Consider the following 26,905-nt stretch of genomic DNA (forward strand, 5'->3'; position numbering starts at 1 on the left):
CTACCTCCTTCCAGAACTCGCGTAAAAGTGCCCAGAATCGCTTCCTTGAGCTTGTCACTCGAAATTCAATCACACTCAGATCATCCACGATAATTACAAATAAAGGATTGTTCGTTAATAAATAAGCCACTCTTCTTGCACAAGCGCACTCCCGTTGAAAGACAACGAATCGTCGTTAAATATTGTTTAAGCAATTATTTACGCCTTCTTGACGGAAGAGCCTTTTCATTCGCTTTTCAGTCATGGTGTCTGCTAACACATGCAGCTGACCACTTTTAAATTAGTAAAATGTATTAACAGCACTTGCAATCAACATTTAAATAAAGTTACTGGCAAAATACACTGAAGCGCCAAAGAAACTGGTATAGGCATGTGTATTCAAATACAAAGATGTATACATAGGCTGAATACGGCGCTGCCGTCGGCAACGCCTGTAAAAGACAACAAGTGTCTGCCGCAGCAGTTTGATCGGTTACTGCTGCTACAATGGCAGGTTATCAAGAGTTAAGTGAGTTTTAACGTGGTGTTACAGTCGACGCACGAGCGATGGGACACAGCATCTCCGAGGTAGCGGTGAAGGGGGATTTTCCCGTATGACCATTTGACGGGTGTGCCGTGAATATCAGGAATCCGGTAAAACATCAAATCTCCGTCACTGCTGCGGCCAGAAAACGATCCTGCAAGAATGGGACCATCAACGATTGAAATGAATCGTTCAACGTGACAGAAGTGAAACCCTTCCACAAATTGCTGCAGGTTTCAATGCTGAGACATCAACAAGCATCAGTGTGCGAACCATTCAACGAAACATCATCTATATGGGCTTTCGGAACCGAAAGCCCACTCTTATACCTTTGATGACTGCACGAGACAAAGCTTTAAGCCTTGTCTGGGGCCGAAAACACCGACATTGGACTGTTGATGAATGAAAACATGTTGCCTGGTCGGGCGAGTCTCGTTTCAAATTTTATGGACTTTTACGGGTATGGAGACAAACTCATGAATCCATGGATCCTGGATGTCAGCCGGGGACTGTTCAATTTGGTCGAGGCTGGTAATGGTGTGGGGCATGTGCAGTTGGGGTGATATGGGATCGCTCATGCGTCTAGATATGATTGTGACACGTGACACGCACATAAGCATCCTGTCTGATCACCTGTATCCATTCATGTCTATTGTGCATTCCGAAGGAGTTGGGCAATTCCAGCAGGACAATGCGACACGCAACCCGTCCAGAGTTGATACAGAGAGGATACAGGAACACTCTTCTGAATTTAAACACTTCTACTGGCCACCAAACTCCCCAGTCATGAACCATATTGAGCATATCTGGGATACCTTGCAACGTGCTGTTCAGAAGAGATCGCCACCCCTTCGTACTCTTACCGATTTATGGACAGTCCTGCAGGATTCATGGCGTAAATTCCCTTCAGCAGTACTTCAGACATTAGTCGAGTCCATGCCACGTCGTGCTGGTGTACTTCTGCGTGCTTTCGGGGGCGCTACACGGTATTAGTCTGGTATAACAGTTTCTTTGGCTCTTCAGTGTAGTAAGTACACAAAAATGACAAAATGTGAGGTTTTCATGATGTATTCTTTTGCTTCGTAACTGTGGAGGATACGATGTTCTGACAAACATTTGCATAATTAGAAGATATAAAATAAATAGAGATACGTAGCTTTCAGAGATGATAACTATAATGCAATGCTATCATGTGAGATATTGTATGTTGAAATCGCATAAAGTGTTTAAAAGTTGTTAGTTCAGAGGTTCATTGTGAAAATGCTTATAGGCTGTGAAATATTAATTTCTGTAGTTGTTAAGACACTAAAATATTGTTGTGTCATTGGATGCGCCCAATTTTTCTGAGATCGCAGATGTATTCAGTTTTGTACATTAAAAATGGATTATAAACTGTCTCAACCGCCGGCCGGAGTGGATGAGCGGTTCTAGGCGCCACAGTCTGGAACCGCTCGACCGCTACGGTCGCAGGTTCGAAACCTGCCTCGGGGATGGATGTGTGTGATATCCTTAGGTTAGTTAGGTTTAAGTAGTTCTAAGTTCTAGGGGCTGATGACCTCAGACGTTAAGTCCCATAGTGCTCAGGGCCATTTGAACCATTTTGTCTCAACCGCAAAAACATTTATTTCGATGGTAACTGCTTTCGGTCAGCGTTTGATCATCCTCAGACCCTCATACCATGTTGGAAGGTGGTTGTGGTGAGTGGAGTAGGTGTTGTAACTCCACGAACGTCAAACTGGAGTTACAACAACCAATACCTTCACCACCAACGCCTACCATCATAGTATGGGGGTCTGATGATGGTCAAACACTGACCGAAACTGGTTACCATCGAAACAAATGTTTTTGCGGTCGAGACTGTTTATAATCAATTTTTAAAGTACTTTTGACAGACCGCTGTTTCCCTGCAAGAAATGTTTTCAGTAATTACTTACTCAGATATGTTTGAATACTTGACTGTAAATTATTATGCTTTCGTTGAGCTGTAAGAAGCCATTTTTCAACTTGTCTGACACTCCACCATTTTTCATGCATCTCCTGCACAAAGGCCGTGCGAGCAACAGCCGTCCAAATTCCCAGATTTGGGATTTACCCCTTTCTGGCGACTCTGCTTGTCTTCGTACCTGGACTCTCCCGGAGCAGCCACGTGACGTCCTCGCCCTGCCGACTCACACCCAGCCAAACAAGCGAATTTGGCTCTCCCCAGTACCAGCCATAGATTAAGGAAAAACTCGCCCACATACTCATAACGTTACAGAATCTCTGGGTGCAACTTTGGACCTTGTCTGTGACGCCTTCAGCGATGGCGACTCATCCCATCTTGTTCAACTGAATCTATAGATACCGGTTGTCAGCTTCATCCCACACCGTAATGTGGATGTGGCATGTAGAGTCTTATGTGTGGAAACGGAGAGAGAACAGAACACTGACAATATTTCTTTGGTGCCTCTATATGTCGCGGTGACATGCTGATCTGCATCGTAGCCCGACGTCTAGGTTCTTTTGGAAGGCGATAGCTTGCTTATGAGTCGGCGCAGCCGACGTACGTGAATACCAATTTTACATGTGGTGAACTACTGTTGTTTGTAGCGTAGTTGGGGGTTTAGGTAAGTCTGGAAGGTGACAGTTCGGTTGTTAGTTGGCGAAGCTGTGTGGAACGCTTTAGTTAATGCTCACTGATGCGGCTGTCCAGATGAGAAGCTGAACGTTGGTGCTCTCCCGAAGAGTACGAAGGGCGTTTGAAAAGTCCTTGCGAAGTCCGAGAGATGGCACCACCGGTGCGTATCGAGATCATGTTTAGTTAGTAGCATCTTTGTAAAGAACGCACACCAAGTTTCAGCTATATACGTCTGTTTCTTTGTGTTTGGCATTCGTGTGACTCAAGCGAAGTCGAGTGATTGTCAAAAAATTGACGAAAAAGAATTTCGTGTGGTAATTAAACATTACTTTATGAAAGGTAAAACGCCTCAGGAGGCTAAAGAGAAGCTTGATAAACATTATGGTGACTCTGCACCTTCGATTAGAACAGTTTATAAGTGGATTTAAAATTTTCGGAGTGGCCATATGGGCACAAGTGATGCTGAACGTTCTGGACGCCCTGTGGAGGTTACGACTCTAGAAATCATTGATAAAATCCATGATATGATGATGGATGACAGTGCGTGAGATTGCTAGTACTGTAGGTATCTCGAATGAACAGGTAAATAATATTTTGCATAAACATTTGGACATGAGAAAGGTATCCTCAAGATGGGTTCTGCGGTTGCTCACGCTTGACCAAAAACGTAATCGTGTGAAGTGTTGCAAGGATTGTTTGCAGCTATTCAGGAAGAATCCGCAGGACTTTAAGCGTCGTTTCGTCACCGTGGATGAAACATGGATACATTACTATACTCCTGAGACCAAACGACAGTCTAAACAATGGGTTACCAAGGCAGAATCTGCACCAAAAAAGGCTAAGACCATTCCTTCGGCCGGAAAGATTATGGTGACTCTCTTTTGGGATTCGCAAGGCATAATTGTCATCGACTATATGGAAAATGGTACAACTATTACAAGTGCATATTATTCATCGTTATTGGACCTTTGAAAACTGAGCTGCAAGAAAAACGCCGGCGATTGGACCTCAAAGAAGTCCTTTTCCATCACGACAATGCACCTGCACACACGTCAGCAGTTGTGGTCGCAAAATTAATGGAAATAGGATTCCAACTCGTTTCACATCCCCCCTATTCTCCAGACTTGGCTCCCTCGGACTACTATTTGTTCCCAAATTTGAAGAAATGACTGACGGGACAAAGATTTTATTCAAACGAGGAGGTGATTGCAGCAACTAATAGCTATTTTGCAGACTTGGACAATTCCTATTATTCGGAAGGGATCAACAAACTAGAACAACGTTGGACAAAGTGTGTACGTCTAAAACGAGACTATGTCGAAAAATAAAAAAGGTTTGACCCAAACACGTAAGTAGTTTTTATTTTTGCACGGAATTTTCAAACGCCCCTCGTATGTGTATTTTTCTTGAACCACTGGCACCAATCCTGATACGAAGAATACTTCTTCCGTCCAATGTGCTGCACAGTTCTTCGTAACCGAGCGATATGGAGCAGTTTTTCGACATTGGACTCATGTTCGGCAAGACGTCGTCTCATATCCGCATCTAGTTTTACATTTTCTGTGACTTCTTAAAATCGATTAAGGTGAATGGTGGGATGGTGTTTTTGAAAGGGGACGGATGATTTCCTTCCTCATCCTTACTCAGTCCGAGTTTGAAATGCGTCTCAAATGAGCACATCATCGACGCGACATTAAATCATACCCTTCAATTTCATTTAGTTCTCCGATATAGCCTTCCTACTTCGAGAAGGGCGGCAAGATGAGCTTTCAAAATATCACTTATTTACACAAACTGTGCTGATGGATGCCACCCTTACATGTTTACAGTGTTTACTAAACTGTCGTCCGCCCCTGGTAGCTGATTAGTCAGCGCGACGGAATGTCATACCTAACGGCCCGGGTTTGATTCCCGGCTGGGTCGGAGATTTTCTCCGCTCAGGGACTGGGTGTTGTGTTGTCCTTATCATCATCATTTCATCACCATCGACACACAAGTCGCCGAAGTGGCGTCAACTCGAAAGACTTGCACCAAGCGAACGCTCTACCCGACGGGAGCCCCTAGCCAGACGGCATTTCCATTTCACTAAACTATCGTTGTGTTCTAGACAACAGACCATTGTTAGTCAAAAACAGTTGTGGACTCTGACTAGGTTGTGCTTAATTCATTCACTCGACAGACTTTTGTATCAGTTACATTTTTTACTCCAGCAGAACCTGATGAAAATAAAATGTTCTAGGTCATTTTCCTTGGCGAGTTCGTTCTTCGTTTTCTGCCAGTGTGTATATTTGGTTTATGTGTCGAAAGGCAAACAATGGTATTGTTCATTCTTGGCGACAGGACTACAACGAATCTCCAGCAGCAGACATCAGTCCATATGCCCCTGCTCATCGGACTACACCTTTTAGTAGCCTGAGAGACCGTGTGAGAGATTAGATGCGGTGTTTTATTTACAGAATTTAACGAGCTATGTTTCGGTATGTCGTCGCCAGCAACGGGTTGCGCAAGACACCGAAAGGTTAACCTATTGTTAAGAAGCTTTGCAACTTAAAATACGGTCATTTCGGTGACAGAAAGAGCCACCGAAGTTTCACGCAAGCAGAAGACAGCAATCAGTCAAAGCAATGTGAAAACCTGTTACTCAGGTGTCTTTCATTTCGTGGAAAACTAGACAGACACCACAACAGTGCATCTGTTTAGCTGTGGATAATACGGAGTTCTTCAGACAATTTGACAGCCCTAAGGAAAGCGAGAGAAAACTAATGGAGAGGAGAAAAAGCTGCCAGGCGACGAAATTATGGTGGCTGCTATTGGTGGAAGCAAGGGCGAAATACAGTCAGTGGTACTAAAGTGGAGCCACAGTGTCTCTGCAGTGCTTGGAGAAGGGAACCCATATTGTTATAGGCGATTGCATACTACGTTGATGGAAATGGAATGGGTTACACCATGAATACCTGTGTAGCAGACACTACCTAAACTGATATTCTAAAATTTCCATGCCTGTGGGATATGTTGATTAGAATTTTATCCAAAGGCGAGCTTACTTTCATCATTTTCAGTATGAAGAAAGGCCATTCCACAGAGACGAATGGTATCATTACATCTTGGCCACTGGGCGTGTCTAACTTATCTGGAAATTTCCATGGGGAGACTCAATCACAGCATGCTAAGAAAACGTGCGTGCAGCTTATCGCGATGTTTCGGACTTTGAGAAAAGTCGAACCATTGGTTTGAGGGTCCTACCAACAAACTGCTCAGACAGGTGGCTAAGGTGCAATGACTGCAGTCGTCTAAACGAGACGTAGTGCCACTCGTGTGTCCAGTGTTGTTGCTGGCCACAACAAGGGTCGCCGTGCTAAATGACCATGGTGCTAACGTCATCGCACTGTCCGTGTGGATACAAGTCTTGCTGTAAGCAAGCCCATTTCTCGACCCAACAGAGGTGACGTGGCTGCACGATCGTGCATGGCCGAGTAAACACTACGTCTGCCCTCTCGGGCGCTAGTCACACTTTTTCGCTGAGACCCTACCTTGCGTTGAGTATGGCCGTCCTGAAGTCCTCCTGATTCCATATTCACGTGACAATCGTGATATCCCGACCTCTGCGAGCAGCAATATCGCGGAATAATTACTTGTAGTCTCAACAGGCCACGATCGTACCATTGTCAAATTTCGACTCGTGCTGGCGGATCTTTTCCCTTCTTAGACCAGCCATAAAACGATCTTCTCAGGAATAATTAACATTCAGATGTAATTTTACATACGTACTGCGTCGCTGGCGTTGCAGTGAGAACACAGCCCAGGTAAACAATGCTGGACAAGCTTATTTATAAAATTATAGTGTACAGGATCACCTTCTGGGATTAAGTTTATGCGCGTACAGTCGGAACTTGAGTTACACATTAATGGACTGTTGGGCGTGGCCCCTGGGAAAATGTCGCAGTTAATTTCCAGGTTCGGTTTAGAATGAAAAGTTTATAATATGGACCATTAAGACGGCCAGTCCCAAAGCCCACACACGTCCCTGGTGCAGACGCCGCGTCTTGGTGATGCCGGCTGATGGTGCTGGCGGCTCCATACGGTGGAAGTTGCTAGCTGGAGTACAGGATTGAAGATCCTGTTGGTTTCTTAGCGACAACTCTGACTGACGAGCTGCATACTGTGCTCGGTTCATGGTCCAGAGAACATGAAGGATTGAACTGACCTGGTATAACCTGGGTGCTGGCCTAAATTTCGTGCAGGTACCAGGATACAGTATTTGTGACCACGTGATGCAGAGGAAAGTAAGTCAATGAGGCCAGGGACTTGTGGCGGCCAAGGTGCCGTGGGTGCAAAAACCTTTAGGCTATTGTGTGCCACAGTAGCTCCTGTGGCTCTTCTACATAGTTCACCCGATTGACACTGGTGTATAGTTGGTTGCGACGGCATAGGGCATCTAGTCCCAACATAGCAGTTTTCAAATGAGAAACCTGCACTGTAGTCTTTCCTTATACTGTACGCTGAAATGAGATTTTTTCCCCACGCAGATTTGTGAGTTTGCTCTGAAATGCTAATAATACATATAAACAAGAATACAGCACCATTCATTTGAGTTTCAAACCCTGAATTCCGGTTTTACATTTCACCAGTAACCGTTTTGGCTGTCCGAGTCACCCTCTTGGACTGACCCAAACCAACATTTGTCACTGTGTGTCCACATCCTGCACGACTACAAAGTCACCTTTGTAGTCGTTTTGTTACAGAAAATTGTCTCCGAAATTTGTTGCTAGCAGAGATATTGGGTACAACACGAAATTTGAACATGAATGGGTTTTTATATGTAAAAAGCGCTTTGTAAAATTGGAATAAATTACTATCTTATTTTACAGGATAATGTTCACATTCCGTGGCTGAAGTTCTTGACATCTCCGCCGGTCTGGGCCGTGTTATTCGCTCACTTCACTGAAAACTGGGGATTCTACACGCTGCTGACACAGCTGCCAACGTACATGAAGGGTAACTCATTTCACTTTTATTAATTCAGTCCACCACACGGGAACGTATAAACTACTCTCCAACTTTGCCAACTACAAAGAAATGTGTTTTCTTACATTGTTACACGGACGTCAGGACGAGCAGTCGAAGACAATTCGGTGTAGCTAACGGATTGAATTACCAAGGCAGTATTTAACAAGCTTCACAACGGCGTAAAAATCCAGTTCTGTTCTTGCGGCAAGCCAACAAAGTCTGCACTGTTCACTTGATTCTCCTGGGCGTAATCATTTTTTAAGATGATTAGCATGTGTTGCGGTCTTCAGTTCGAAGACTGCTTGTATGCACCTCTCCAAGCTAGTAATCCTTACAAAGCTGGTGTCTTCGAAAAGGCCGACGAGGTAGGCCTCGCTGGCCTCCTGCCAGGGCCATGACAGCGGAGCTCTGGAAACGTAGGTCGGCCTGGAAGTCCTGGGCGATCTCGCGCGCTAGGTGCTGGAAGGGCATCTTGCCCCCGCGAGCACGCATAACTGCCGCAACAAGACGTGGCATGGGCTCGACTAATGCCTGAAGTAGTGCTAGAGGAAACTGACACCATGAATCCTGCAGCACTGTCCATAAATCAGTAAGAGTACGAGGGGATGGAGATCTCTTCTGAAAGGCACGTTCCAAGCCATACCAGATATCCTCAATAATGTTCATGTCTTTGGAGTTTGGTGGCCAGCGGAAGTGTTTAAACTCAGATGAGTGTTTCTGGGGCCACCCTGTAGCGATTCTGGATGTGTTGCGTGTCTCATTGTCATGCTGGAATTGCCCATGTCGTCGGAATGCACAATGGATATGAAAGGATGCAGGTGATCAGATAGGATGCTTACGTGCGTTTCACCGGTCAGAATCATGTCTAGACGTATCAGAGGTCCCATTTCATTCCAACTGCACATGCCCCACACCATTACAGAGCCTCCATCATCTTGAACAGTCCCACGCTGACATGCAGGTTCCATGGATTCATGAGGTTGTCTTCACACCTGTACACGTCCATCCGCTCGATACAATTTGAAAGGAGACCCGTCTGACCAGGCACCATGTTTCCAGTCATCAACAGTTCAATGTTGGTGTTGACGGGCCCGGGCGACGCGTAAAGCTTTGTGTCGTGCAGTCATCAAGGGTAAACGAGTGGGCTTTTGGCATCGAACGCCCATATCGATGATGCTTCGTTCAATGGTTCGCACGCTGACACCTGTTGATGGCCCAGAATTGAAATATGCAGCCATTTGCGGAAGGGTTGCACTTCTGTCGCGATGAACGATTCTCTTCAGTCGTCGTTGGCCTCGATCTTGCAGGATCTGTTTCCGGCTGCAGCGATGTGGGGATTTGATGTTTCACCGGATTCCTGATATTCACGGTACACTCGTGAAATGGTCGCGCGGGTAAATCCTCACTTCATAGCTGCCTCGGAGACGCTTTGCCCCATCGCTCGTGTGCCGACTATAACACCAGGTTCAAACTCACTCACATCTTGATAACCTGCCATAGTAGCAGCAGTAACAGATTTAACAGCTGCGGCGGCAGTTGTCTTCTTATACGGGCTTTGCCGACCGCAGCGCCGTATTCAGCCTGTTTACGTACACTATGTGATCAAAAGTATGCGGACACCTGGCTGAAAATGACTTACAAGTTTGTGGCGCCCTCCATCGGTAATGCTGGAATTCAATGTGGTGTTAGCCCTCCCTTATCACTGATGACAGCTTCCACTCTCGCCGGCGTACGTTCAGTCAGGTGCTGGGAGGTATCTTGGGAAATGATAGCCCATTCTTCACAGAGTGCTGCACTCAGGAGAGGTATCGATGACGGTCGGTGAGACCTGGCACGAAGTCGGCGTTCCAAAACATGCCAAATGTGTTCTATAGGATTTAGATCAGGACTCTGTACAGGCTAGTACATTGCAGGGATGTTATTGTCGTGTAACCACTCTGCCACAGGCCGTGCATTATGAACACGTGCTCGATCGTGTTGAAAGATGCAATCGCCATCCTTGAATTGCTCTTCAACAGTGGGAAACAAGACGGTGCTTAAAACATAATATAGGCCTGTGCTGTGATAGTGCCACGCAAAACAACAAGGGGTGCAAGCCCCCTCCATGAAAAACACGACCACACCATAACGCCACCGCCTCCGAATTGTATTGTCGGCACTACAGACGCTGGCAGATGACGTTCACCTGGCATTCGCCATACCCACACCCTGCCTTCGGATCGCCGCATTGTGTACCGTGATTCATCACTCCAAACAACGTTTTTTAACTGTTCAATCGTCCAATGTTTACTCTTCTTACACCAAGCGAAGCGTCGTTTAGCATTTACCGGCGTGATGTGTGGCTGATGAGCAGCCGCTCGACCATGAAATCCAAGTTTTCTCACCTCCCGGCTAACTGTCATAGTACTTGCAGTGGATCCTGATGCAGTCTGGTATTTGTGTGTGGTGATCTGGATAGATGTCTGCCTATTACACATTACGACCCTCTTCAACTATCGGCGGTCTCTGTGTCTACAGACGAGGTCGGCATGTGCGCTTTTGTGCTGTACGTGTCCTTTCACGTTTTCACTTCACTATCACATCGGAAACAGTGGACCTAGGGTTGTTTAGGAGTGTAGAAATCTCGCGTACAGACGCATGACAGATGTGACACCCAATCACCTGACCACGTTCGAAGTCCGTGAGTTCCGCGGAGCACACCATTCTGCTCTCTCATGATGTCTAATGACTACTGAGGTCGCTGATATGGTGTACCTGGCAGTAGGTGGCAGCACGGTGCACCTAATATGAAAAACGTATGTTTTTGGAGGTGTCCGGATATTTTTGATCACATAGTGTATCCTTGTATACTCACGCCTATACCAGTTTCTATGGCGCTTCAGTGTATATTGTTGTTTATTGAGCCTCTACAAGTTAGGAGGAAACTGTGCCACACACCATACAAACAGTTCTAGCCGTCAGTAATTAAAACTTCCGGGCTAAGAGGCCGTGGTCCAATAGTAGAAATACTTCTCCCTGACGTTTCGTTGCCAGCTGCGGGCAACATCATCTGAGGTGAGTCTACGACTGGCTGCTAGGCCGTGGAGGTCCTGTTTATATAGAGCCCGCAGCTGGCAACTAAACGTCAGGGAGAAGTATTTCTACTATTGGACCACGGCCTCTTAGCCCGGAAGTTTTAATTACTGAAGACGCCGGCCGTGAAAGCCTACACGCTATGATTAGTTCTAGCCGTGTTGGTACTGCGGGATATAATCATAAATTATCGCCCATGTACTTTTCATTGTAGCTAAAAAAGTTAGCGCTTTTTAATAGTAAGGTTTGATTGGTTTTATAGGCTGACGCTATTTGCGCTTGTTATTTATATGAATCCCTGGGTATTTAAGACACCGCCACATGGCTCAAATAGTGTTTACCCGAACAGATGACTTCAAGATAGAGTACGTGTAGCCAACAAGGACCACAAGATCATGTGTACTGCCGATCTTCATGCGAGAATTACTTCAAGGAACACGATTGTAAGGCAAATCATAGAACAGATTTAAATATGCCTTCATTGTATTCTTTGAAGATTCCTCATGGATGTTTTCTTCCGCAACCAATTCGCCGACAAATCACTTCCAGAAATTGTAACTAATTTACAACTTTGGGGGTTGTTTTCTTTGTGTCATAAAATATTTCGTACTGGCTATTAAAAGTCCTTTAACTCAGATAACGAATAATTTGTTATTTCCTCTCGGCTGACGTAATGACGTACTTCACATTTCGTGTATGTAGTTTATTCATTTGGCAATTTTGAATGTTGCAGATGTTCACCACTTCAGTCTCGAAGAATCTGGAGGGCTTTCCGCGGTTCCATACATCATTATGGCTGCTCTCTTGCAGTTTTCTGGCCATCTAGCAGACTTGCTTCAAAACCGAAATATTCTTAGCCACACGCAGGTAATTACAAATATATTACTTGAAGGTCACTGTGTGTAAATAGGTTTTTCGCGAAGGAAGTCGTTGTGTATGAAATTAATGATTATTTAAAAACAAGTAAATAGCTAGGCTGTGTTATTTAGCTGTAGATGACACAAAAAAGATGAAAGAAACTAACTACCTGTATAAATGTGGCTGTGCGTGGAGGTGCTCGAAAAAAAATAGATACGACAGACGGATTTCTAAAAAACTGGAATGAAAAGATTAGTGAATCCATATTTGGTATGCGAGAGGAGAAAATGATAGCTAACAAATTTAAACACTCTCAAAAAACTTACAATAGAGCCAGAAAAGAAGCGAAGGTATTTAAACATGGACGACACCGAGTCGTGGGGTTGATTCGGTATAGTACTGAGAACGGAGTGCATAGGAGACAGAGCACAACGTGTTAAAATGTGCAAGCGTTGAACTGTACGGAACGAAATCAGCTGCATCGAAGATGGCGAACATCTCTGGTTTCATCCTAATGCAGCAGTGTGTACGCTGCCTTCAGCCAGCTTTTATAGCCTCGATGGTACGACGAAAGAACTAAAAGTACTAAGGAGAAAAACTAGAAACTGTAAAGAAACAGGACCAAACAGTACCAACGTGGAACTTTTGAAGTAGTCTGAGGCAGCACTTCACAATCGACTGCTGCATATTTTAGCGTATACTGGGAGCTCCATGAAGTTCCAGAAGACGGGCATAAGGATTGACTGACATCCCTACTTAAGGAGAGGAATAGAACGCAGCCCGAAAACAGCAGGCGGATAAGTCTTCTAGACACTGGCTTCAACTTGTGCGCTGAAATTCTGAACGCTGTACTTAAAGGAGAGCAAATAGTATTTAGGCTATAAAGATCAAGCATAGATGCAATTTTCACGTTGAAGAGGAAGAGTAAGCTTTAACGTGCCGTCGATAGCGAGTCCTTTACAGACGGAACACGGGTTGGAATCGGGGAAGAACAGAGAAGGAAACTTGCTGCGACCTTTTCAGAGGAGCCAGCCAGTTATCTGTCTCAAGCAATTTAGGGAAACAGCGGAAAACTTGAATCTGGATCGGCGGACGGGGATTAGAACTGCTGTTCCCCCATATGTGAGCCCAATGCAATAACTCGCTCGGTGTTTTCGTATGAAACCGCTAATCGAAGAACACAAAAAGTATCGCTTGAAGACTCTTATAGCATTTATAAACCTCCATATAACTTTCGATATTAAGAGTCAAATTGCGAACGCTACTGAAGAAGAAAGGTAATCTACACATTTGATTTCAGCATTTTAACATCTCTGTCACAACACATCAGTAACGGGGAATACCGACGTGCCGGAAGTAGGGACCACGTAATATAAGAAAACGACGGACACTAGAACAGGCTAACTAGTCTATTCATTGAACAAAGATGGCAATAATGCTGTCGATGATGAGAGAAGTAAAGACTGAAGTAAAGGGGATGTAATTACTTTGTACTCCGGACCGTGCAGTGGTGAGGCGGTTTGTAAGCCTCAGCGGTACAAACAGCCGTGCCGTAAGTCCAACCATAACGGAGGAGAGGTTGTACAGAAAGCAGACCAACATATGGTTCCTATAGAGAGGCAGCAGCCTTTTCAGTATTTGTAAGGACAAAATTCTTTATGAGTGATTAATCTGGCTTTGTAACGATAGCCAACATAGATTTGCTACGTTAAAATTGCGGACAGCTCATGGCGATGAGAAAACAGCTATTATTTCTCCTGAGGGAAGCAGTTATACTGAATGGGTTAATCGTGATTGCATCCGCTGGGATAAAATATTACGGAGATAAAGTAGTACCCCATTCGGGTCTCCAGGCAAGGAATACTCAGAAGGATGTTACCAGGAGAAAAAAAATTGCCGTTAAGAAAGACAAATGGGTAGTATGAAGTTGGATATAGCGAGAACTGGTGAAGTAAGTTGGAAGAACAGAACTTCTGATCAAGTGAAAAAAGATTATCAACACAAAATCAAGCAAGGGTACTGCGGGTGTAAGTGTTGTAATGAATAAGAAAATGTCAATGCGAGCAGTCTGCTATGAACACTATAGTGAGCGCATTTTCGTTGTCGTGATGGGTACAAAGACAACACCCACAACTGCAAAATGGCTCTGAGCACTATGGGACTCAACTGCTGAGGTCATTAGTCCCCACAACTGCAGAACAAGATTATGTGCCTACTAGCTCAGCGGATGATGAATAGACTTAAAAAATGTATGATGAGCTCAAGGAAGTTATTCAGGTAGCTCAAAGAGAGGAAAATTTAATGGTGGTGGGGGACTAGAATTCGGTAATACGAAGAGGATTAAAAGGAAAAATAGTAGGTTAATATGGGTCCGGGAGAAAGGAATGAAAAAGAAAGCCATCTGGCAGAATTTTGCACAGAGCCTAATTCACCCATCGCTAACGGCTGATTTAAGTATCGTGAAATAAGGTTGTACGCGTGGAAGAGACCCATAGACACTGCAAGGTTTCAGATTGTTGATATAACAGTCGGGGACAAATGTAGACTCTGACCTTAATTTATTGGTTACGAACTGTACATTAAAACTGAAGAAACTGCGGAAAGGTAGGAAATGAAGGAGATGAAATAGTGAAGGCAACAAAAGATCGAATTGGCAAAAAGAAATCCCTGGATATCGCAGGAGATACTGAATTTAATTGTTGAAAGGAGAAAGTATAAAAAAAACATATCTATTCAAAAGTGAGATTTAGATTGTTTCTACACTTCTCAATTTAATTATTAAACATTTCTCAGTGTCATAGATAATTTCAGAGTGCCGACAACTGTTTCACGCGAATGATTATAAATTTTCTGAAACGTAATTATGAACCTGCTTTATTTTCAGGTACGGAAAATCTTCATATGCGGTGCCTTCGTCATAGAGACTGTGGCGATGGTTCTGGCCAGCTACGCTAGTAGTATTTCCGCCATAATGGCGTGCCTCACCATCTCAGTCGCGGTTGGAGCTTTCTCGTGGGCTGGCATTTGGTGAGTTGGCGCATAATATGTCCATACAGCGTATCTGAACGACGAAAGTTTCCTCTGTGGCGTAATGGGTCATACCGTCGAAATATGCTCGTAATCATCTGAGTCACAAATTATTGTTCACTTATGGGAAAGAATTAGACGAGAGGCTATCAGGCGAAAATGATATTGCAAGGTTCCTCCAGTTCGGACCAGTTTCAAATGTTCCGTCGCGCCATTCTAAACGGTTCTAGCAGTTCCGAGATTATAACTACCAGAGTAATGTTCAGTTACTGGTAAAAGTGTAAACTGCAATAATCGTTCTTGAAGCCCAAGGTCAAATTTTGTTGGCTTTTTACAGCGTCGTTACCTGATCTTACTACACATTGCCTCACGGCCCTTAGACTTAGAGCACGAACAGTCGTTTCAAACTGCAGTTAAATCTCATATCTGTATCATGGCAGTAGATTCTGACTGGAAGAAATGAATTTGTCGTCGGAGAACGCGATTGTCTAAATTAGTAACGCTTCATTTTCATTTGACACAATCACAATACTCTTAACCTTTGTCTTTTCGTTCTTCTTTTTCTTCTTCTTCTTAACTTCAAGGAGCAGGCTTGCCCAGTCTTTTCCGCTTTCACTGTGCCATCCGTTCCTCGGTCGTCCCATATGTCTCATTCCCATCGTTTTATAATTGACTGACGATTAACTAATATGCTGCGATTCTTGAGTTTCTCCCGGCGTATTTGATAATCAAAATATCCACGGGTGTGCTGCCGGTCTATAGTGTCCAACGGGCACAATATTTCGGCGATCATACATGTCGCCATCATCAGGTGAACTGACGGACTGAGCTCCTGTGAACGTGCCGGCACGGAGATCCGTACGCTATGGCTGCTCAGAGGGAACTGGGTTCGGTCGCGGCGGCGGCCGATTTAAATACCCTCCGCCCGCGGCGCGCTCCCTCCGCCTTCCGCGCCCCGCGCCACGGTCGCGCGGTGGAACAGATTGCGACGGCGTCCGAGATGACGTCGGTGTGATGGCTCTGTCCGCCGTGGTCGTCACAACTATACGTTTGCTCGATTTACTCTTGATTAACCCAATCGCTGGTTCTCAAGCCTTACTAAGATTATAGCCACAGTCACGGTTTATGAGGTCGTCATTGGTGCGAATTTCGATGGCCTCTCTAACAACGCTGTCCCAGTATCTCGACGTCTGTACCAGAATCCTCGTGCGGTCATACTCCATGGCGTGATTTTCCGACAAACAATGTTCAGCGACCGCCGACTTGCTCGGATACATCAGTCGAGTGTGCCTCTGGTGTTCACGGCATCGATCCTCGACGGTACACATCGTCTGACCAATATACGACTTGCCACATTGACACGGAATCTGGTACACGCCGGCCTTCCTCAAACCGAGGTCATCTTTGGCGCTCCCCACCAGTGCACGGGTTTTATTCGGAGGACAAAACACAGTTCCGACCCGGTGTTTCTTCAGAATGCGGGCGATTTTCCCCGAGAGTGCGCCTGTGTATGGAATAAATGCAGTGCCTACCTCCTCCCTCGTGACTTCATCCATCTCAACAGGTTGTGCTGCAGTGGTTGGGCGGAGAGCACGTTGAATCTGCCACTCTGAGTACTAATTTTTTCGACATACCGTTCTCAGATGTTCCAATTCCTGGGGTAGACTCTCTGCGTCAGAGATAGTGCGCGCCCTATGTACTAGAGTTTTAAGTACCCCATTCCTCTGTGAAGGGTGGTGGCAGCTGTATGCGTGCACTGGTGGGGGGCGCCAAAGATGACCTCGGTTTGAGGAAGGCCGGCGTGTACCAGATTCCGTGTCAATGTGGCAAGTCGTATATTGGTCAGACGATGCGTACCGTCGAGGATTGATGCCGTGAACACCAGAGGCACACTCGACTGATGTATCCGAGCAAGTCGGCGGTCGCTGAACATTGTTTGTCGGAAAATCACGCCATGGAGTATGACCGCACGAGGATTCTGGTACAGACGTCGAGATACTGGGACAGCGTTGTTAGAGAGGCCATCGAAATTCGCACCAATGACGACCTCATAAACCGTGACTGTGGCTATAATCTTAGCAAGGCTTGGGAACCAGCGATTGGGTTAATCAAGAGTAAATCGAGCAAACGTATAGTTGTGACGACCACGGCGGACAGAGCCATCACACCGACGTCATCTTAGACGCCGTCGCAATCTGTTCCACCGCGCGACCGTGGCGCGGGGCGCGGAAGGCGGAGGGAGCGCGCCGCGGGCGGAGGGTATTTAAATCGGCCGCCGCCGCGACCGAACCCAGTTCCCTCTGAGCAGCCATAGCGTAAGGATCTCCGTGCCGGCACGTTCACAGGAGCTCAGTCCGTCAGTTCACCTGATGATGGCGACATGTATGATCGCCGAAATATTGTGCCCGTTGGACACTATAGACCGGCAGCACACCCGTGGATATTTTGATTAACTAATATGCTGTCCCCCATTCTGTTAATATTTTGTTTCCATTTTATTCGTTGCTCTATTTTTTTCATTTGTACAGTATATACCGAGTTCTTTTCTTGTAATGTTGTTTTATATTTGACATCTGAAGGCAAATCTATTGATTTTCTTTAAAAATTTCAATTCAGCCCACTGAATTCTTCTTTGGCTTTCTTAGCTAATGTCCAAGATTCAGTTCCATACGTTAGAATGGGTGTAACCAAAACTTTGTAAAGTTTTAACTGAAGGTCACTGTCTTCCATACAATTATTTGATCGCCGCAAATATCAGGGTACTAATAAGAATGTGTCCCAATATTTATCTGTCATCTTGTTTTACTTCCCGTTTTCACAGTCTAACAACGTCGTTTAATTATAAGCTTAAAGCAGGTGAGAGGCTACATCTTCGCCGCAAACCTCTGCAGAGATACAGTCAGTACCACAAAAAAGTGTACGCTATTTTCTGTATGAAATAAGACACTATTACAAATACAGGTTTACATGAAAATACATGTCATTACTAACTGCACAATTACATAATAGTTAATCCAGTCGCTGCCATTATCGGTTATAGCTTGGCACCTTAGCCCTCTCTACAGTAAATCATCCTCGTTTCCAACCTGTAAATATCGTTTTACCCACTTCGCAACGAATGTATTTGACTTTCTAAGAGTTTTAGCAGCAGCTCTATATGAAAGATTTGGTCCCTTGGCTGATTTACTAGGAACTCTGCCTCATGACGCTTCACATATTTTGTACTCATTTTAAACTGCAGCCACGAAACAAAACTTTCAACTGTCACACTGTTTACCTACAAACTATGAAAAAGCGCACAGATTAGAGATTCGAGACCACTACCAGAGATGTCGCTTCGGACGTTACATTTAAAATTATGGCGTACAATTTCATATGGAACTGACTGTACATTGGCCCTATCTTCCCTTTCGCTGTAATTATTACAATTTCTGTGTGCTGATAAAGACTCTTTGTTACTTGTACTGAACGTTTCGGATATCCTCATTTTTCCATGATATGCTAAAAAGAGCTTCTGTTCACTCTACTGAAAGCCTTTTCATAATCTATGAATGCGTTATGAGTCTCAATGTCGTATTCTCGTCATTTTTCAATTAATTGTTGTAGAGCAGTAACGCTGTTACAGAACTCTTCAGAAAGTTAACTGTTATCGACCTATATTGGCAAACATCAGAATCTTAAAACGAAAGCAAGGAATGGTGATCACAGTGACATGTGATGATTTGTCATAGTGAATAGAGCAAAAAGCATAACATGTCGTTTTGATCACCACCATGTGCTGCTTTCATTTTATGATTCTGATGGCGACTAACGAAGATCGGTAACGGTAAGCGTTTCACAACGTTTTGTGATTGAGTCAAACGAAAAACAAGTGTTGACAGTAGACAGCGATGTCATGTGTTTCACTTGACTCTGACGATAGTGTGACCCTTGAAGAGTCCAGTAGTTTGTACGACTAGTTGATGATTCTGGAGACTGCGGTAGCCTGATCTAATAAGCCGAGACCTCGTTTTACGTTTACATTTTGGTAAAAACTTCCTAAAGCCAAGATCGCATAAGAATTCCTTTATTTACAAACGACCGGTTTCAAGAGACTTTGCTGTCACTTTCAGCCCTTCAACAATAATAAAATGTGTTCATTTTGAGTCTGGCCGGACGCCAAGTTGTCATGTAAATACAATAAGGCACAGTATATAAAGGTTTTGTCATTAACAAAACATTTAAAATCAAAAAGCGCCTTGTGCACATGGCCATGTCCATATATGTAGCGCCGTCTAAGTTGGATCATCAATTATTAAAACCTGTCCAGCTAAAGTAAACATATGTGCTACTGTGCATTTTATTCTGCACTGTGTTTTTTATGATGTAACGATCATCTATTGAGTGCTACATATATGGACATGTGCACAAGGTGCTTTTTGATTTAAAAGGTTTTATTTATGACAGAACTTTAGATAATGTGCTACATTTTATCTGCATGACAATTTGGCGTGAGGCCCAACTTATAATGAAAACATTTCATAACAAAAATTTGTAAAGACCTGAAGCTGACAGCAAAGTGTATCGAAACCGGTTGTTTGTAAATAACGAAATCTGTGTGCGATCTTGGCTTTATGAAGTTTTCACGAAGTACAACAGATCGCTCCTTCTGATTTCTCAACATGAGAAAATTAATTAAGTTTTACGTTTTACATATTCCATTGATTCTATGAGAGTAGTCCTTCGGATGTAGAAATAAGTCGAAGATGTACATATATTGAAGTGGAGTGCAATGGAAAATCCTACAGTTGTTATGAAAAGTATTATAGTAATGAAGTGCTAATATGAAGTATATCGCAAACAAAAACATTAAATATAAGAATTCGTGGGAAGACATTCATAAGCATAGTAGAAGGTATCTTCCAAATGCACGTTTTTAAATTCACTTTTGAATTTTATTATAGTACCTATAAAACGATTAAAATTTTCTGAATGTTGCTGAATACACGTTTCTCCGTATAACTGAATTTATTCGGTATAGATGTTAAACCCCTGCAATCACTGCAGAGATTATTTTTCAACGTAGAATCAAAATAGTGTTTTAAGTTTTTTTCTTTTCTTTTTTTTGAGAGAACAGGAATCTCTCGTAATATTAGATTTTTCCGTGGCTGGGTTATTGGCCCTGCGTACAACCCCCAACCTGGAGGACTGGGTCTTTCTCTGTAGGGGCGTTCCTCCCTTGGCCTTTGCAGATTCCTCTACCTACTGCAGGGCAGCAGTGCTGATTTTGGTCCACCCTCAGTATTTTATTTTCTCGGTACCCATCATATCTGATGAGCTTTCCCCTCCCTACCCGTCACATGGGGAGGCGCCCAATGGGAGACCAGCAAACTCCATGAACATCTCACATATGCCTCGGGTGAAAAACGGACCCCAAAATATGACGAACTTGCAATAGAAATCAAACATGAGAGATGGAATGTACGGAGTATACTTAAAACAGGATCCTTCCGAAGACTCAGCAATCAACTAGACATTAACAGTGTAGCAACAGCAGCATTACACGAAATACGACTATTAGGTCGGTATATACAAGATATGGATAAGTTCACAATATTCAACTGTGGTAAAGAAAATGGTTATCACGAATATGGAACGGCCTTCTGTGTACTAAATGGTATTCTACCTACAGTAATAAAGTTTGAAGCCATTGATGAAACACTATGCTATCTTAGAGTCAGGTCCAAGTGGTTCAACTTGTCACTAATAAACTGTCATGCGCCAACTAATGACAAGGATGATGTAATAAAGGATAAGTCCAACAAAACTTATCAGACCTGTGAAACGAACTACCAAAACATGATATCAAGATAGTAATAGGCGATTTTAATGCAAAAATAGGAAAAGCGGATTTTATTCAGATCAACTAATGGAAAAGAAAGTCTGCATGAGGAACGTAATGACAATGCCATATGCCATACGGTTGATAAATTTCGCTGCATCAACAAATATGATCATTAGCAGTACTACCTTCCCTCATAAAAGAACACATAAAGATGCATGGTTCTCAAGTGATAAGAAAACAGCAGATCAGATTGATCATGTTCTCATAGATAGCAAACACAGAAAAACAATTAGTGACGTATGAACCTTCCAAGGAGGTGAAATGGGGCCAGATCATAATCTAGTAATAAGCACAATGAAAATCAAGCTGAAGGCAGCACCAAAAGTGAAATCTAGACCGGAAAACATGAACAGATTTGATTTGCAAAATGTGATAGGAACAGAAGGAATAATGAATTCAAAGTTGAAGTTTCAAACCGGTTTGAGGCCTTAAGTAATATGGAAGAAAGCCTTGAACAGACCACTGATGAATACTGGAACGATGTAAAAGAAGTCATCCCCACAGCTGCAATAATAACCTGCAGAGGGCTAAGAAAGGCAGGAAGAAATGGTTCGATGAAGAGTGTGAAGAAGCTGAAGACAAGGTTATGAACCTACGGAAAAAGTGGTTGCAAACAAATAAGAATTCTGAAATAGAACTTGCTTATTGGCAGGCTCAAACGCAGTAAAATAAAATTAACCGGAAGAAAAAGAAACAATTCCTAAAACAACAGATTGAATCTATTCATTAATATCGTCAAAATAACAATATCTGGAAAATGTATGGTACAATCAACAAAATTAGAAAAGGTTTTAATTACAAAACCAAGGTGATGAAGGATTTAAATGGCAATATGATGATTGAACCAAGAAAAATTTTAGCGACAAGCAAGCAGTATTTTGACAACCGACTGAATTGTTCTGATCCAGAAGCATCAATCACTGGTTCCAGCAACAGTCACAACTGTGAGACGATTTCAGAACTCACATATGAGGAAGTGGTAGAGTGTATCAAACGCATAAAAAATGGTAAAGCAACTGGCAGTGACAGCATCACAGCTGAGATACTAAAATGTGGAGGAGAAACATTACACAGACGTTCATTTCATCTTATACAGATAATCTGGAAAACAGAGAACATTCCAACAGAGTGGAGAGAATCATTAATAGTCCCTATACATAAAAAAGGAGATGGGGAAGATCTCAGAAACTATAGAGGAATATCATTAGTCAGTACAGGCTATAAGATCTTATCTTGTTTATTGCTATGCAGAAAATATAATTGGGGATTACGAAAAAGGCTTCCGCAAAAACAGATCCACCACTGGCAACATATTTGCAATCATATCAATAAATGAAAAAGTTTGGGAATATAAACAAAAAATACATTATCTGTTCATAGATTTCATGAAAGCTTATCACTCTATCCACAGACAAAGCTTGTGGAATGTAATGACTGAATTTGGTATCCCAATTAAATTGATAAATCTCTGCAAATTATGCATTGATGAAGATGCAAGCAGGGTTTTACTAAATGGATTAAAGTCTGACCATTTTAAAAATAAAACTGGGTTAAGACAAGGAGATGCTTTGTCCCCCCTTCTCTTCAATGGAGCTTTACAAAGAGTGGTGAGGAAACTCAAACTGGTACCTACTGGGATCATCCAAGAAAACAAAATTAATGTGTTAGCATACGCAGATGACATAGTGCTCATTGGAAACAGTGAAACAGAGATTAGACAATTATATGTGGAGCTTGCAACAGAAGCATCAAGGCTTGGCCTGAAAGTAAATGACAAGAAAACTAAATACATGATAGTTCAGAGATGAAGAGATCAATGGGATAAAGATCAATGGGATAACCCATCACATCTAACTGTTGGTAAACACAAATTCGAGCTTGTTGAACAGTTCAGATTTCTGGGATCAGTGATAGATGAACAAAATCAGAGACAGGTAGAAATAAAAGTGAGACTGCAAAATGCTAAGCGAGCCTATTATGCAATATAAAATCTCTTAGGGTCCAAATTGCTGAATGGGAAACCTAAAATAAAGTTAGATAATACAATCATCAGACCAGTTCTAATCTATGGGGCAGAAACATGGAGCCTAACGAAAACAGAACACCACCATTTACAACTGTTTGAGAATAAAGTTTATAGAAAAATCTTTGCCCCATATTACGACAGTGAATCGCAATGCTGGAAGAGACGATACAACATAGAAATCCACGAGCTATCACAACGACCAACGATAGTAAACATTATAAATGCTAGAAGACTGCCATGGGCTGGACATCTGATGAGAATGAAAGAAGACCAAATTGTGTTAAGAATATTCAGGGAGAAGCCATACGTCAAAATACCAAGGGGGCGACACAGGAGCACTTCGCTCAATTAAATTGATTGCGTATGTGAAAGATTGGGAATAAATAACTGGCAAGAGGCAGCACAAGACAGGAGCATCTGGAGGAATCATGTGAGATCGAGCGCCTTAGAAGCCTGCTACTACTACTACAGAAATTTCTCGTGAACTCCGCGGCGTTAAGATTTGCTTGGTGAAGAACACAACCAGCCACAAATACTCTCTAAGGACAAAAAAAAAAAAAAAAAAAAAAAAAAAAAAAAAAAAAAATTGACACGAAGGAATTATCTGAATCGGACGGAAATCGGTAGATGTGATGTACATGTACAGACAAACAAATGATTACAATTTTTTAAAAAAATGGATGATTTATTCAAGAGAAAGAGCTTCACAAATTGAGCAAGTCAACAATGCATTGGTCCACCTCTGACTCTTATGCAAGCGGTTTGCGGCTTAGCTTTGGTTGATAGAGTTGTTGAATGTCCTCCTGAGGGATATCATGTCAAATTCAATCCAATTGGCATGTTAGATCATCAAAGTACCGAGATGAATGGCTCCAAACGTTCTCTGCTGAGGAGATATCCGGCAGCCTTGCTGGCCAAGGTAGGGTCTGGCAAGCACAAAGCCAGTAGAAACTCTCGCCATGTGTGGATGGGTATAGTCTTGCTCAAATGTAAGCCCACAATGGCTTATCTTTACAGCACAGCAGTAGGTAGGCGCTATTCTTTGCATTGTTTTGTTGCCCCCCCCCCCCCCCCCCCGCTATGAAGGTAGGCGATATTCTGTGCACTGTTTTGTTGCCCCCCACCCCCCACGAATGTAGGCAATATTCTGTGCATTGTTTTGTTGCCCCCCCATGAACGTAGGTGATATTCTTTGCACTGTTTTGTTGCCCTCCCCCCCCCCCCAACCCATGAAGGTAGGCGATATTCTGTGCATTGTTTTGTTGCCCTTCATGGCGATGGAGGAGGGGGCAACGAAACAGTGCAAAGAAAATCACCTACCTTCCTGTGAGAGGGGGGGGGGGGAGAGGGGCAACAAAACAGTGCAGAGAATATCGCCTACCTACCGCTGTGCTGTAAACGTGTCGCGGATGACAACCAAAGGGGTCCGGCTATGAAAAGAAATGGCACCGAAGACCATCACTCCTGTCCTTTAGGCCGCGTAGCAGGCGACAGTCAGGTTGGTATTCCACGGCTGGCCAACGCGTCTCCAGACACGTCTTCGGCCTGGAATCTCATTCACTGGAGTAGAATAGTTTTCAGCGATGAGTCCCGCTTCTAACTCAGCCACGATGACCACCGAAGACGTTTCTGAAGACTCCACAGTCAGCGATGGGATACCAGGCTGACTGTCGCCTGCCTTGCGCACTGATGAACAGGAGTAATGGTCTGGGATGCCATTACTTTTCTTAGCAGGAAACCTTCAGCTGTCATCCACGACACCGTTCTGGTGACTTGGGGGCCAGCGCATCGATTAAAACTCGCCACTGTGTTCCTTGATCCACTCCATCACACATCTGCCTTTTGACATGTCGCGTTATCTTGCTGAAAAATGCCACTGCTGTCGGGAAACATGATCGTCATAAACGGGAGTACGTGATCTGCAATCAGTGAACCATACTCCTTGTGCATCATGATGTCTTGCACGAGCTCCACTGGACCTATGGATGCCCACGTGAATGTTCCTCAGAACGTAATGTGGCCATCGCCAGCTTTTCTACGTCCCGCATTATAGGTGTCAAAGATCTGTTCCCCTGGAAGACTACGGATTCGCGTCCTCCAATCGGCATGATGAAGAAGATATCGGGTTTCATCAGACGATGCAATGCTCTACCAATACGCCAACGTCCAGTGCCAATAGCCACGTGCCCATTTGAGTCGTAGTTTGCGATGTCGTGGTGCTAACATTGGCACACGTATGGGTTCAAAAATGGTTCAAATGGCTCTGAGCACTATGGGACTTAACTTCTAAGGTCATCAGTCCACTAGAACTTAGAGCTACTTAAACCTAACTAACCTAAGGACATCACACACATCCATGCCCGAGGCAGGATTCGAACCTGCGACCGTAGCGGTCGCGCGGTTCCAGACTGAAGCGACTAGAACCGCTCGGCCACCCCTGCCGGCACGTATGGGTCTTTGGCTGTGGTGGCCCATCGTTAGGAGTGTTCGGAGGACTGAGTGTTCACACACACAGCATAAAAGCCTGATGTTACTTCCGCCACAGTTCGCTGGCTGTCCTGTTTTACCAGTCTGTCCAGCCAACGACGTCCGACATTTGTAATGAGAGTGGCCTCCCAACTCCACGGCGTCTGGACGTGGTTTCACCTGTACTTCGCCACGTATTGAAGACACCCAGCACTGCAATCCTTGGATTGTTTCCGAAATGCTCGTGCCGAGTCGCCGTGCCATCACAGTCTGCCCTCGGTCAAACTAAGATAGTTCGCGCGTCTTCCCCATTGCACACACAGACCGCACGCTCACGGGTGCGTCATGCATCGTGCGTGTGTCTGGCTGTCAGACATTCCTCACCAGGTGACGCTGAAATCGCCTGGACTGATTTATATCGACATTACGTCGGTTGTCATAACGTTCTGGCTGATCAGCGTATCTCCCTGTGCAGCCCACGAACCTCGCACAGATAGGCAACGCGAGGTACTGCAACATCAATCACATGACACTCTATAAACGGCTGCATTCATAGATGTGGCAATATCGATACCTCCAACATTAGAGCCATCTCCTTATTTAGTTGTTTAGAGGAGTACGTTTCCATTTCAACACAAAGTTAATTCTTTATGTTTAGTGTAAACCATCTGGATATGGCGCCGCAGTACGCTGGAGTCTTAATGGGCCTCTCACAGACAGTTGCTACTATACCGGGAATGGTGAGCCCTCCCCTCACAGGCTTCATTGTCAAAAATAAGGTAAGTGATTACATACGGAAGTTACGTATTTAGCAGTTGCCTAATACCTTGAATAAAAACAGTGATACTAAACGCATGTGTATTTTAGGATCCAGAGGAGTGGCGGACGGTGTTCTTCATTACAAGTGGTGTCTACCTGTTGGGAACACTGGTTTACGGTGTCTTTGGTTCCGCAGAGAGACAATCTTGGGCTAGAGGTGCAGCCAAGAAAGAAGAAATGGCGTTTGACAACAAGGCCGTAGAAACCGAAACTACAAGTTCTTTATAAAACTGCACTATGAAGTCCATTGTTTCGTATTAACCTTTAGTTGTATCTTCAAGTTGTTTTCATAGATATTTTCTACAAATCGTTACATAAAATCCTTAGTTAATTATTTTTGTGGTATTCGTTTTTCACGTCATTGAACTACATAACAGAAAAACATTTGAATTTTTCATCTGTGAATGTCTTCCATCGGCTTTTTGTGGAAAGGACACATTATAAGAAAATATATTAACTGGTGTTAACCTGGTGAATGTAGAGCGAATATGAGAATAGTCGTTTTGTAACAACGGTAAAAATTTAACAATCTTTTTTTATGTCGAATCAGTTTCCTGCAACTAACTGGTGGTTTAATTTTATGTACTAAACGAACGATCTCCGTCG

The 26,905-nt window shown here is 43.7% G+C and overlaps 1 protein-coding gene across 2 annotated transcripts in view; it reads left to right on the forward strand.

Moving 5' to 3' along the window:
* The window catches only part of LOC126234347 (vesicular glutamate transporter 2.1-like), a 165,970-nt gene extending 139,337 nt beyond the window's left edge, over window positions 1–26,633 (forward strand). For both annotated transcript variants that reach the window (XM_049943032.1, XM_049943033.1), the window contains 5 exons: window positions 8,009–8,135; window positions 11,953–12,086; window positions 14,962–15,104; window positions 26,139–26,259; window positions 26,348–26,633. In XM_049943032.1, the coding sequence (XP_049798989.1) occupies window positions 8,009–8,135; window positions 11,953–12,086; window positions 14,962–15,104; window positions 26,139–26,259; window positions 26,348–26,527 (705 nt within the window). In that variant the 3' untranslated portion in view covers window positions 26,528–26,633. The remainder of the gene's footprint in view (window positions 1–8,008; window positions 8,136–11,952; window positions 12,087–14,961; window positions 15,105–26,138; window positions 26,260–26,347) is intronic.
* The last annotated feature ends 272 nt before the right edge of the window (window positions 26,634–26,905 follow it).

The sequence above is a fragment of the Schistocerca nitens genome, chromosome 2, assembly GCF_023898315.1.
Source record: "Schistocerca nitens isolate TAMUIC-IGC-003100 chromosome 2, iqSchNite1.1, whole genome shotgun sequence".
Taxonomy (NCBI): Eukaryota; Metazoa; Arthropoda; class Insecta; order Orthoptera; family Acrididae; genus Schistocerca; species Schistocerca nitens.